The following is a 14,304-nucleotide window of genomic DNA, read 5'->3' as shown; positions in this document are numbered from 1 at the left end:
CTTGCAAGGAACAGATACCTGGAGAAGACTTTAAAGTTCATAAAACTGAGCAACACTGCTTTTGAAGATGTGACCCTTAGAATAGGATGAAAACCATTTGACAAATGAACCCACTGCCAAACAGAACCTGTGTCTTTTGTGGATTAAGGTGCTGATTAAAACTCTCACCTAGTGCATTACTCCAGCCAGTTTAGATCAGGATGCTGACTTTTTCACGTGTATGTAAATTGAATTGGATACTGTTGCCTACTTATTTCATGAAGAGGCCAGTTTAATCTTAATCTAGTGTGTCTTCCAAACAGGACTAAAAGAGCAGTTAGTCCTCTGGGGGGGGGGGGAAACTGGATACATAAGGTTACATGTCAAAAAAATTCAAGATAGTGGCCACAATCGTGCCATCAGAGAAGGATCATATTTTTTTAACACAACTCTCCAGACATCCAAATAGTTGCAAAACAAACTCTTCCTTCTTCAAGAAATAGTTCCAACACTATTGGCCTACATCTATAGATTTGGTTTAAAATAAACGTAGATTTGGTTTAAAGCAGTGCTTTTTTTGTAAAAGAAAAAGGTGCCGGAACTCACACATGTCATACAGCCTGCCTTGCCTACCCTACAAGCTTCCATCCAAAAAAGGTGCCGGAACTCCGTTCTGAGCGTTCTATGACAAAAAAAAGCCCTGGTTTAAAGTAACCAAGAAATATGAAGGAGTCCTCTCCAAGTTGCACAGATATGAACCAGTCAGAAACGGAGAGAAGCAAATTACATCCAATCTTACTTTGCTTGTTTTCTAAGAATGCTGCAACTTTCACGCATTAATATGCCAAACTCAACAGATGAGATATGGCACCTCCTTCATAAGAGAAGCAAAATTGACCCTTTTCAGAATAGTCAGTTGAGCAAATGAAACTGAGTCATGAGACGTGTTGGGTTTTGGCGTGAAAGTCAAGTCACAGGTTTGGTTAACAAAAGATTTTGACTATAGCAATCTCCAAGAATCAGATACAATTGAATGGAAGACCAAATTGTTGGGCTTAACAGCCCCAATGAACTCTCAGTGCTTTAGTTATAGCAATGAAAATTATTGTTGGTAGCATTATTATGGTTTTTTTGTATGTCCTTAAAAAGTTAAATAATATAATACTCTAGACATATATTACTTCTTGGGATAAAATGAGCTTTGTGGCTGTCCCTTGATGGGACCCTATTTTCCCCAACAATGGGACTTTAGATACTACAGGTTGAGAACATTGTTAGGTGCACAAGGTTTGTGTCTGTATATAAACAATGTCAATTGCATAATTTAGTGCGTATTATTTAATCCTTTGCTTGCTTGTTACATTTATATCCCCTGGGTTTACCACCATTAATGCTAAACTATGCCAATATTATGCGAACATGCTCATGTGTTCATACAACATACTAGATTAGGCTAAACGGCATTAGGTAATTTGTGGTTTAGTTGTATTATGGCAAATCAATCATTGCTTTAGTGTATTGTGAGAAGCTAGATCATTACAGTTAGATAAGTTTTCTTGTTGGGTCACAGCGTATTATATGAACACCACAGTTGTGTTTTGTTAATCAGGGTTAAAGGCCTAGCATATTATATGAACCCAAACTCAGTGCTATGGCAGAGCTTTTCTTCAAATTAACATTTTTCCATAGGGGATGCTTAAACTTTGGTTCTTCGTTGCAAATTACTTGCAGGGGTTAGCATCAATGATCAGTTGCTCCTAATTCGGATGAGCAGGGAAATTACCTCCCGAAAGACCAGCAAATGCTCCAGGAAAACCATCAAAAGCAAAGGAGTGTTGTCAATGAAACCTTTTAATCATCCACTTTCGATTTACACTAATCATCCAAAAAACCACGATAGTCTTTTCACTCGCCACAGGAGTCTGCATGTGTCAGCCCATCTGGGACCAGTCTCCACTTCTCCACCCATCCCAAACACAGAGATATACACACATCACCCCTGCATTCCACAACCACAGGAATGGCAGAATTGAAAGCACCTATCTTCCTTCAGTGAAACTTATCAAGATTTTTTTTTTCATGATGATCATCTCTGAGAGAGGAACCCCTTGCCTAAGATAATTTTCTGGGACTCTGCCAAGAGGCCTGAAATAAGAGGCCCTGTAGGGGAAAATCATTTGGGAGTTGGGGAACAGCTGAAGTGGTTTTAGCGTTGTTGAAATAATGAGGGAATTTTTTTTAAAAAAAATACTTCTTCCAAAAAGGGGGCTTAAAGAGAATGAAAAAATAACTATAGGGAAGAAACTTCTCCTTTGACACTTTCCTCGATTACTGCAGTTTTCACGTATTTTTCAAGTTACTTTGGGAGAAAAAAAAACCTTTTTGCATATGCCACTGAGGGAACTCTAGCTGGCAGTTGTAAATGGGAACTTTGTGTGGCACTGATACAGCCTCGTATTAGATGATCGTGTGGTGCAAACTACACTCTGAGGAACATGCTAGGTTTTTTTCCCCCCTTTTTTTTTAAAAAAAAGAAACACCCGTTCAAGATGTGGCTAAGTGCTTTAAATAAACCCAATTCCTGTTCAGATACATCAAAAGACACAATATACCCCTTGTGGGCCTCAAACACTCTGACAACTAAGGAGACTAAGGGTATAGAAAGAACTGTTGTTGATACAAAACGCTGCTGGGGGAATTTGGTCACTTGTTTCCAAAAAAGGATCTTATTTTAGAAGCTGGAAATTCTTGCTTCCTTCACCAGAACGGTGGCAAAGTAAAATACCACTGCTATAGGCAAAAAAAGGTTGCAGTGCGTTCTCTCTTTGCATGACAATGTGGAGTCAAATTAAAGGCAGACTGTATAAACAAGCAGGCAGCACGGAAGCAAACAGTTTGGATGGTATGACAGCTATGAATTATGTACCACTGACACAATACATCTGTCCTGATCACATGAGCAGCCCAGAAAAGGAACAATTCGGCAGAAGGAGGAAGATTTTTCCATGGTCGACAGCAGCGTGAAGGATCCTGCAAGGGTGAAGGCTACACTCAGCCACATCAACCTTTCCAGACATGAGAAAGGATGCAGCAGACGGCAACGGTGTAAAGAAAAATGTTTCAGGAACAACACTTTGGAATGCAAACCTTGCCTCAGTTTTCTTCTCTGGCTGGCCTAGCCCAGGCTGCAGTTAAGATTCCTATTCACGTCTGGAGGCCTGAGGTTATTTCTTGTCTGTGCTAGTCCCAGGATACAGTCACTGAACTGCGCATTACGTGCTCTTCTTTAGAGAAAGCGCCGCTGCCTTGCTTTGGATCTGGAGGGGAGAGAAAACCATTCTATTATGGTTCAAAAATAAGTGTAAAAAACAGGTTTCTATTGGCTGGGGAAAGGCGATTTCATCTATTTTGGACTAGTGTGAAAGACCGCTGACTTAGGGGTACCAGATCTGAGTTGCAAAGAAAATAATAATAATTCTAGACTACCAGTTGCAATGTATGCCTGTGAAAGTTGGACCATAAGAAAGGCTGAGCGCCAAAGAATTGAGGCCTTTGAGCTATGGTGCTGGAGAATACTCCTGCGAGTCCCTTGGACTGCGAGGCGATCAAACTGGTCAGTCCAAGAGGAGATCAACCCTGACTGCTCTTTAGAAGGCCAGATCCTGAAGTTGAAACTCAAATACTTTGGCCACCTAATGAGAAGGAAGGACTCACTGGAGAAGAGCCTAATGCTGGGAAAGGTTAAAGGCAATAGAAAAAAGGGATGACAGAGAATGAGGTGGCTGGATGGAGTCACTGAAGCAGTAGGCGTGAGCTTAAATGGACTCCAGAAGATGGTAGAGGACAGGAAGGCCTGGAGGAACATTGTCCATGGGGTCGCGATGGGTCGGACACGACTTTGCAACTAACAACAACAACTATTAAATAACAACAAAGAGAAAGCTAAATGCTGCCTTCCAGATGTTTGCAGCCCAGATTCGGTAGTCCGAACACTATTGCCAGGATTCACATCTCTGCCGAGAAGTGGGAGAGGAGGCAGCCAGTGGCTGCTCAAAGCTGCTTCAGCACGAGAGTTGCTGCAGCCCCTTATGCTTTGCAATGTTCCAGAGGGCACCTTGGTGGTGCAAAGGCTCACCAGCAACCCCCACACTCTCTTTTCTGAAACCAGGTTCCTTGCGGCTGGCAGAAGTATGGATTTGTTGTTGGAAGGATTACTTGATGGCTGAGGAGTTTGGACAGTTGAGGTTAATCAACAAATACGAAGAAAGGAACTGAGACAGAAGGTATGACCTACTTTCAAGAACTGAGGCACCAATTCCCCAAACTGCATTTGTAGGAAAAAGTTTCTACAACAGGGGTCGGAACCACTACTATAGAGAGCAAAATGTGGCCAACTGTAGGAAATCACCCCCTGACTTTCGTGAACAAGTTCCTTTTTTGCACAGACACGCATACTGCATAAAACAGTCTTATTTTATATAAATAGTGCACATTGGTAAAGCCGTTCTTTCTAATACACAAGTTTTAAAGCATCCGAGTGTGTTGAGTTTCATCTCAGTACAAACTTAGCTCGCCCCGCCTCTTGAACTCACCTCCTTTATTACTTTTTCTCTGAGCTCCTCGTGAGTTAAAGGTCTGTTGTCCTCTTCTTGTATTGGCTCATGGCCAAGTCTGCAAACCCCAAAGAATGGTCTGATTAACATTGCCCTAAATACTACAAATCTGTCCTTTAAAAAAAAACCTGTTCCTGAGCTATTCTAAAATCTGATTGCTCCTATGAGATTAGAAGAATAAGGGAACATTGATTTCATATTCCTCCCAAGAGTTTGGTCTTCTATTTTTCCCTCTTTTTTAGTAACCCACAAAACGGATCCTGCTGTCTTCTATTTTATGTAGAATTCCATGTAGACTAGAAAACAATTCAGAAACTGGAGCTTCTCCACAACTGCTATTCCTATTGGCCTTGACCTCTAAATTCCAGGATCCAAGCATCAATAACGCCTCTGCCACACTATGCCCCCCTCATCACAGAGCAAATGTTGCAAAATGGGAAATAATGTTCTGTTTTATAATTCACTTGTGTCTTTTGACTCTCATCAGAGTCTTAGTTTGAGCATCAAACTAAAGTAATTTTATGTCGGTGTATCTTTGTTTTACTGATTTTGTTTTTTTATTATTTTACTGCTCCAGTTCTTGCTTTTTAAAAATTTGCTTTGCATTCTTTTGCTGTGGACGTTTCTTGGCTTTAACGTGTACACTACTTTTTCTATGCATCTGAATCACAAATTTGGTACATCTTAAAAAATAACTATATAAAATCCATTCTTTAAAATCCCATCAATCCTAGAGTTTAACTCAGTCTTCAACCCCACCAAGCCAAAAGTATGCAGGATACAGATCCCATATTTTATTAAGTCATAAAATACTTTGAATTTAGGTCAGGTTGTGTTAACTCTGTCAACAGTAGTTTTAAACCATGATTAACCACTTGGCATGTGGGACACATCTGGCCAACTATGTTAACAAACCATACTTAAATGAACCATGGCTCAGTGCAGCCTTCTTCAACTGGGTATCTTTCAAATGCAGAGACTGCAAATCTCCATGCATTTAGTCACTTTTTCTTTGTTTTAAAATTACTTCCCTATGTCACTGTTTATAGTGCAAATTTAAAGCAAGGGCTTGTCCTTTGTTAAATGCCATGCATAAACCTAGGGCTATTAGTATAAAAATTAAAGTAATAACAACAGTGACATTGCAGGCAAATCCAATTGACTGACCGTGGATCAAGGGCTTGTACCCCATCAAATGCTACCTAAATATCCCTACCAGCAGCCCTGCCAATAATGTGGGATTCTGAGAGTTGTCTGTAATATCTGGAGAGTCAAAAGATTCCTCATCCCTCATTTAGTCCAATTTCTTGCTCACCACAAGAAATTCAAAGCTACCGCTTCTCTATCAGACGGCTGCCCTGCGTTGTCTAAAGATTTCTGATGAGGAACAGCCCAGTAAATCAGTTCCAGCTGTCAAGCTGCTCTTAACGGAAGCAACATTGAAGCAGCATTCACCTGAAATTTATACAATCCAAAGCCCTTAACAAGCCCAGAAGATTAGGTGACACCACCACAGAAAATACGTTTCCCATGCCCCACTCTGAATTTAATGTGGAAATGGGGACCTTCTGGATTCTCTGGGTAATAACCAGCTCTCCTTACCCAGCTGTGGGTGGCCGAACAGTCATCAACGTTGGCTTCAGCCCTGGAGTCTGCCCCAGGAGCAGCTGTGCTGTCTCCACAGTGTCATAGGGCTCGTCCTTTTCCTAAAGAGAGATCAAATTTAGAAGTAGGGAACAAGAAACCGTTCTTTACCTTCACCTAAAGATTTAGATTAAGAGAGACCCACTAGGCTACATGTATTAATCTGCCAGAAATGAGCGATATGTGGCTCTTCAGATGTAGCCCACTACTACAGCCTTAGTGTCCTAATGCAGGGCTTTTCAACCTTTTCACCCATTGTGCCACTTTTAGGATAGGGCAACATCCGAGGACCACCAGTCGCCTAGCAAGGTGTCAAAAACTTGATGACCAAAAAAAAGGAAAAAAGTGAAGTACAGGTAGTCCTTGACTTACAACAGTTTGCTTAGTGACTGTTTGAAGTTACAATGGCACTGAAAAAAGTGCCCCCCAAGCCACAGCCGAGCAAGACACCTGCCTGCCCGTCCGGTGGCGCTCTTCCTCCTGTCTGAGGTTTTCATTGTTGTGAGCATTTCTGTTGAGGATTGGCAGCAGGGGTGGGGTGGGGGTGTTTGGGTTTTATTCCCCCCACCTCCACTGGGTGGTTGCAGCAGGTTTTGGTCACTTCAGATGACCCTGGGACACTGTGACCGTCATAAATATGAATCAGTTGCCAAGCATCTGAATGTAAATCACAAGACCCTGGAGATGCTGCAACATTCCAGCTGATCGGCGCTTCTTCTGGGCTCAGCAGAAGCGCCAGGATCAGCGCCGAACTCCAGCTGGACCCTGGCGCTGATCCTGGCTCTTCCGTTGAGCCCTGACAGCCCTGCAGCTCCAGCCATCTCTCGCTCAGGCTTGTGCGGTGCTGCCACTGCTTCAGCTCATTCCCCTCCCCCGCTACCACTTTTCTAGGATGGTCACGTACCACCTGCCAGGTGCCAATGTACCACAGGTGGTACCCGTACCACTGGTTGAAAAGCCCTGTCCTAATGGAGGGTGAGTAAAACATATGGGGAACTGTAGTTCAGCAACATCTGAAGGGCTGCATGTTGCCCACCACAAGGTTATCCCATTCCAATACATCAACACTAAAATGGGTTGCGGCTATTATTAAAATGTTTTTTTAAGTTTCTAATTTTTATATTTGAAGAAATATATCACATACACAAACACAATATCATAAACTATTTAAAAAACTGGGAATGAGCTAGGTAAACAAAACACTGGAAAAGTGAGAACTACAGGTGAAACTCGAAAAATTAGAATATCGTGCAAAAGTTCATTTATTTCAGTAATGCAACTTAAAAGGGGAAACTAATATATGAGATAGACTCATTACATGCAAAGCAAGATAGTTGAAGCCGTGATTTGTCATAATTGTGATGATTATGGCGTACAGCTCATGAAAACCCCAAATCCACAATCTCAAAAAATTAGAATATTACATGCAATCAATAAAACAAGGAGTGTACATAGAACAATATCGGACCTCTGAAAAGTATAAGCATGCATATGCACTCAGTACTTGGTTTGGGCCCCTTTTGCAGCAATTACTGCCTCAATGTGGCGTGGCATGGAAGCTATCAGCCTGTGGCACTGCTGAGGTGTTATGGAAGACCAGGATGCTTCAATAGCGGCCTTCAGCTCTTCTGCATTGTTGAGTCTCATGTCTCTCATCTTTGTCTTGGCAATGCCCCATAGATTCTCTATGGGGTTCAGGTCAGGCGAGTTTGCTGGCCAATCAAGCACAGTAATCCCACGGTCATTGAACCAGGTTTTGGTGCTTTTGGCAGTGTGGGCAGGTGCCAAGTCCTGCTGGAAAATGAAGTCAGCATCCCCATAAAGCTCGTCTGCGCAAGGAAGCATGAAGTGCTCCAAAATCTCCTGGTAGACGGCTGCGTTGACCCTGGACTTAATGAAGCACAGTGGACCAACACCAGCAGATGACATGGCTCCCCAAATCAACACAGACTGTGGAAACTTCACACTGGACTTCAAGCATCTTGCAGTGTGTGCCTCTCCATTCTTCCTCCAGACTCTGGGTCCTTGGTTTCCAAATGAGATGCAAAAGTTGCTCTCATCAGAAAAGAGGACTTTGGACCACTGAGCAACAGACCAGGTCTGTTTTTCTTTAGCCCAGGTAAGATGCTTCTGACGTTGTTTGTTGTTCAGGAGCAGCTTGACAAGAGGAATACGACATTTGAAGCCCATGTCCAGGATCTGTGTGTGGTGGCTCTTGATGCACTGACTCCAGCCTCAGTCCACTCCTTGTGAAAGTCCCCAACACTTTTGAATGACCTTTTCCTGACAATCCTCTCCAGGCTGCGGTCATCCCTGCTGCTTGTGCACCTTTTTCTTCCACACTTTTCCCTTCCACATAACTTTCTATTAATGTGCTTTGATACAGCACTTGGGGAACATCCAACTTCTTTTGCAATTACCTTTTGAGGCTTTCCCTCCTTATGGAGGGTGTCAATGATGGTTTTCTGCACAACTGTCAGGTCAGCAGTCTTCCCCATGATTGTGATTCCTACTGAACCAGACTGAGAGACCATTTAAAGGGTCAGGAACCCTTTGCAGGTGTTATGGCTTAATTAGCTGATTAGAGTGGGACACTTTGAGCCTAGAATATTGCACCTTTTCACAATATTCTAATTTTCTGAGATTGTGGATTTGGGGTTTTCATGAGCTGTAAGCCATAATCATCACAATTATGACAAATCACGGCTTGAACTATCTTGCTTTGCATGTAATGAGTCTATCTCATATATTAGTTTCCCCTTTTAAGTTGCATTACTGAAATAAATGAACTTTTGCACGATATTCTAATTTTTCGAGTTTCACCTGTATATTGGATCTATGTAGACCTATGAGTACATGGGACCAAACAGAGATTACCCTATAGCAGGGCTGTCCAACCTTGGCAACTTTCAAGACTTATGTCTTCAATTCCCAGAACGTGGCTGGCTGAGGAATTCTGGGAGTTGAAGTCCACGAGTTTTAAAGTTGCCAAGTTGGACACCCAGGTCCTATAAAGCTTTAGTCACATATTTTCCCTGCAAATTCTAAGGTGATTTTTATGCAATAAAACATTCCCCAGTTCCTGTTATAGCAGTCTAAATTAGGTTGGGTAAACTGGGAAAAGTAAGCTGAAAGTCACCTTTTCCTAACCTGGGGGTAAAAAAAAATCCACGCAATACTTTCTCCACACAGACAGACAGAAATGAGAATTGACCCATCTCCAGTCTTGTTGCTGTCTGCATACCTCAGCCTTCTTGTAGGAATACATTGTGAGCAGCTGATTGACCTTCTGTTCAATTATGCTCAAGTAAATGGCAACGTTCTTATCCTGAGCAGTTGTTGTCCCGCCCAGCACTTTTTCCAGCGAGGAATGGTCACACTCCAGTTTCCAGAAGAGAGATTCAATTGCTTTGAGAGGGGGGGGAAAAGGAAAGTGAATCCTGATGCTTGCCATTAATTGCCATGTCCTTCAGAAAGAAGCTAGAGATTTTCTGCCTGCACCTAAATTAATCAATGGCTCTGCACTGCACCGGGGGTGGGGGAAACTTGCTTCCAACACCAATTTCCATGGGTTAGACCTTGTCCAATCTTCTGTCTAGGATTTGCATGATGGATGGTGGGACAGTTGGTTTTCCAAGATAAAGGAAGACTGAAGGGCAGCAAAAGAAGCGATACAGAAGAAGCTGCCAGCATCAAGTTCCCTTCGTCCAGTGCGCTCGCAGAGGGAGGGTCTTCTCAGGGTGCCGCTGGTAAAAGATTGCCGGCGGATAACACCCAGGGGGAGGGCCTTCTCTGTGGGTGCGCCTGCCCTCTGGAACCAGCTGCCTGTGGAGCTCAGAACTGCCCCTGACCTGCGTTCATTCCGCTGGGACCTGAAGACTTCGCTCTTTGAGCTCTCTGGCCCAGGCTGAGAATTTTAACTGGGGTTTTATTTTCAGGGATAATTTAATCTTTTTAATTGTCTTTTAACTTTTGTATTTTGTATTGGTGTGATTTTAAAATGCCCTGTAAACCGCCCTGAGTCCTTCGGGAAAGGGCGGTATATAAATCTAATAAAATAAAATTAAATTAAATAAAATTTTGAAAGGCCCACTTGTCTCCTGCTTAACTTATAAGCTGCACACGTGTGTGGTGTTGGGGGAAAAAAGGCTTCTTTTATGCTGTCAGAATGAACTGGCCATCAGGTTTTCATGTTTTGAGGGAAGACCCTCTGTTTTTGACACTATACCCTTCAAATACCTAGCCTACTAACAAAGATGAGTTTATCACTGTGGCCTTTGGAAGCTGGACTAAATGCCCATTTCCATGGCCATATTGTCTGGAGCCAGTGGGAATTTGTATCTACTTTGCCCAACTTTCTGCTCAAAGAAGGAAGTGTCTTTCTACCTCCAGGTTAACCCCATACCATCTCAGCAAGCAGTTTTTCCTGCTGATCAATGAACAATCAGCCAGTCGCAAACCAATTCTCTTGAGCCTCTTCTTATCCTCTTTTCCTTCTCATGGTCCTGTCTCAGTAACTACTGAAGCTGGGTAACCATCACTTTTTTCCCCCTAGTGCTAAAAAAATAGAATGTGACCATCTTTGGGGGAAACATCATTTACCGGAAGGAGGAGATGCATTAAGCGAAACCCCCACCTCAGTATATTGGGTCGTGTCAGACTGAAGAATGTTGGCCTACTGCTTGTTTGGATCATAACACATCTCCACAGCTTTCGCTGTCAGGGTGCAGCATCTGACGCAGAATACGGCACGGGTAGCTAATCTCGTGCGAATTACTGCCAACGTGTGAACATCACCTTTGATGTCCATTAAGCTTCCTGGTTCTCCTGATATTTGCTGCCCATCATCATAGGTGGCTATAATTAAGCTTTTGGTCTTGAAGTCTCTGGGCTCCACATAAATCAGTTTTAAAAAGTCAAGGAGAAGAAGGGTAATAGGTGGCAGTCGAGGGTACCAAGTGAGAAGCTCTGGCACCAGTTTGACTTCTGGTAACTTAACTGATGACCTGGAATTCCACACTTGGCTGTGATCATCCTAGCAACGATCTCAAGAGGTGCCACGGTCCCCCCAAAATATTGCACTCTTGAAGTAATTTTTTTTTTAAAAAAGAACCCACAGCTGCTTTCATGATGAGACGAGAGCCAGTCCCCAGCTGCAAAGCTTCAGAGGAAAACTTGCTCATTATTATCCAGATTTACTTAGCACAACCATTAGTAAGCCTTTTTCTCCCCTCATCGCTCACCGCTTTTAAGCTGTTCCCAAATCTTCAGGAACCTTTTCAGGTTCTCCTCAGCCTGATTGGCCTCTTTCACCGTCTCCTCCTGTTGGGTCTCAGTTTCGTGGAGCTGCAACAGCTGCTGGGCCTCCCTTTGACCGTTCCGCTTTTGAATCTCCTGGATCTCATGACAAAGCTGGAAAAGCAAAAGTAAAAGATGGAAGGGACTTCTTATTTTTTTACCAACTGCAGAGACATAAGACTGTCAGGGATGGAAGGGGCCCGGGAGATCATCTGTTCCAGCCCGCTGCCTTGATCAGGAATCCATTACGACATTATCCCCATCAAAAGGCTGCCTGGCCTCTATTTAAATACCATTCTCCCAAGTTATGCTGTTCCACTGCTGAACATCTCTTACTATTAAGAAATATTATCTGATGTCCAGCTAAAATCTCTTTCTTATTTAAAATTATTTCTTTCTCAATGTCTAGAACAATTCAGAACAATTCTCCCCTTCCTTCTACGTGATGGCTGTACAGAAGGTAACTATCAGGTATCCCAGAGTTTTCTTTTCTCCAGGGTAACATCAACCATTGTTTCCAACTGTTCCTATTGCTCTTTCCAAGGCCCTCACCATCTTGCATTCACATGTTCCAGTCTGACACTGTGCTTCCTAAAATATTCCAGGCCTGTTGCAGAATAGAGGAATGACAAGTTCTCTTGTACTTTTGTTGAAGCAGCCTAGGATGGCATTTGCTTTTTTTTTTGCAACTACATCACACTATTGGCTCATGTTTGGCCTTGTGATCTATCAAAACACCCAGACTGTTTTCACATGTACTACTGCCTGTTTGTTTGTTTAAAACTCCCTCCACCATATTCATGTGCTTTTGATTTGTCCTATCTAAACGCAAGATTTTCCTTGGGCTGAAAAGCAGCAAGATGAATTTCAACCAACTATCAACTTTTAAAAATCCTTTTAAATTCTGATATTGCCCTCATCTTTGTTATAGAGGCATGATGGCACAATGGTTAGAAACCAGTATTGCAGGCCAATTCTGCCCAGTGCCAGCAGTTCAATCCTGACTGTCTCAAGGTTGACTCAGCCTTCCATCCTTCTGAGGTAAAATAAGGACCCAGATTTGGGGGGGGGCAATATGCTGATTCTGTAAACCACTTACAGAGAGAAAAGTAAAGCATTGTGAAGCGGCATATAAGTCTAAGAGCTCTTGCTACTGCTACCTCTACAAGCCTGACAGGATACATTCATGCGCATATATGCATTTATAAATTTTTGCTAATTCAAAGAGGAGTGGATAGCACTTCAGTGGTTGAGAAAGTCACAGAGGCAATCACCTCTAAAAAATACTGCCCGTCTTAAAAATAAAAAAAAGAGAAAGAAGAGGAGAGATCATCTTTTCTACTCACCTCATGAATTTCTTCCCATAGTCGGTCCTTCTGGCTGTTTTGCTCATTGACATAGGTGAACTGAGCAAAATTCCTTTCCCTATCTATAGAGGGAAGGACAAACGTTAGAGAAGCCAACGTATCAATAATCAGGGCCCAAATATCCAAGGGGCACTGGAGGCCGGCCGACCTCAGTAGGCCGAGGCAGCGAATACCACCTAGTGCAAAATGATCCCTGTTTTTTTAAAACTAACTGCCATTCACATATGTCACCTTTAATAAATGTATCCAGAGCCATATTCAGATCTTTTGAGCCAGTGAGCTCCAGGAGTTTATCAAAGGCATTGCTGTAAGATTCAAGCAACTCTTCCTCACTGTCTTTCCGTCTCCGTTCTTCTTCTATTGAGAGAGAAAAAATACAAATAAAAGGAGCCCCAGTTCTCCTCTAATGTTACAAGTGCTAAATCTCCCTCAGTGTTAACTCCCAACTCTGCAGCGCTCATAAACAGTTGAAGCCTGTCCCTTCTAACCACTGAACATACAAAACATTGATGTTACCGTTAGGTTGTTCCATCAATGCTTTAATAACGTTTTTCCAAACTGAGTGCCAAACGTGGCTGCTGAGTGCTGTGCTAGCGATCTGAATTTGCTTTCATTCATATTTAACAGGGTCACTCCCAAATCACATCTGTAACCATTTCCACCTTCTGTCTTATTAAAAACTGCAATTAGATAACATCTGGAAGTCTCTCAGAGGGTGTGAGATGTGGACCACTGCATTACAGAAATCAAGTCATGCGGCTATTGCAAAAAAAGACCACAGGAGCCAAGCTATCCCCATCTAGAATTCCTGCAATTTATCAACAAGTAACAGTACCAAGCCGATCCAAAGGCCGATCAAAAAAAGCCGATCAAACAACAGAACATTGATTTTAAACCACTCTTACATTGCTCCTAAGTACCCATATCTTGAGCAAACTTCTTCTAAGATCTATGCAAGTGAATGAAGCCTGCGTCTTCTTTTCACTACACTGTTTTTACCCATATGTGCATTTAAAAACAGACATCTAAACTTCTCTAAAATTCTTCTGACAACCAAATGAACTCCCTTTACAGCCCCCCTGTACCAAAAGTAAAAAGGATTTGAGGAAATAATTGGTCGCATAACTGTTTACACATTGGTCTTTTATACATTTTGTTGCTCATTTTAAAGTTTTATCTTTCAGCGCCCAATATATCCCCCCCTGCCGCCGCCATGTGATGCTGGCCCCAACCCCTGTCTTTTTTTAAGAGCCTAAAGACATGACTGTGCCAGTTGGCTTGGAGCCCCCAATGGGGGGAAGAGCGCAATGGAGGTGGTTGATTGACTAACAACAACAACACTCCACCAGAGCTCCATGTGTCCTTAGGTTGTAAGGTTTGATTTTAACATTTTATGTTTTAAC

At 42.6% G+C, this 14,304-nt stretch overlaps 1 protein-coding gene across 1 annotated transcript in view; it reads right to left on the bottom strand.

Annotated features, from left to right (window-relative positions):
* Positions 1-1,820: 1,820 nt before the first annotated feature.
* Positions 1,821-14,304, bottom strand: part of LOC308676555 (outer dynein arm-docking complex subunit 1-like) — a 28,853-nt gene continuing 16,369 nt past the window's right edge. The window contains exons 10-16 of the mRNA XM_081342413.1: positions 13,133-13,258; positions 12,881-12,963; positions 11,480-11,648; positions 9,481-9,644; positions 6,195-6,298; positions 4,572-4,650; positions 1,821-3,296 (exon numbers count right to left, since the gene is read on the bottom strand). Of these exons, the coding sequence (XP_081198539.1) occupies positions 3,252-3,296; positions 4,572-4,650; positions 6,195-6,298; positions 9,481-9,644; positions 11,480-11,648; positions 12,881-12,963; positions 13,133-13,258 (770 nt within the window). The 3' untranslated portion in view covers positions 1,821-3,251. The remainder of the gene's footprint in view (positions 3,297-4,571; positions 4,651-6,194; positions 6,299-9,480; positions 9,645-11,479; positions 11,649-12,880; positions 12,964-13,132; positions 13,259-14,304) is intronic.

The sequence above is a fragment of the Vipera berus genome (genome assembly GCF_964194415.1).
Source record: "Vipera berus genome assembly, chromosome: W".
NCBI lineage: Eukaryota > Metazoa > Chordata > Lepidosauria > Squamata > Viperidae > Vipera > Vipera berus.
This window is presented reverse-complemented; position numbering and strand designations above follow the sequence as displayed.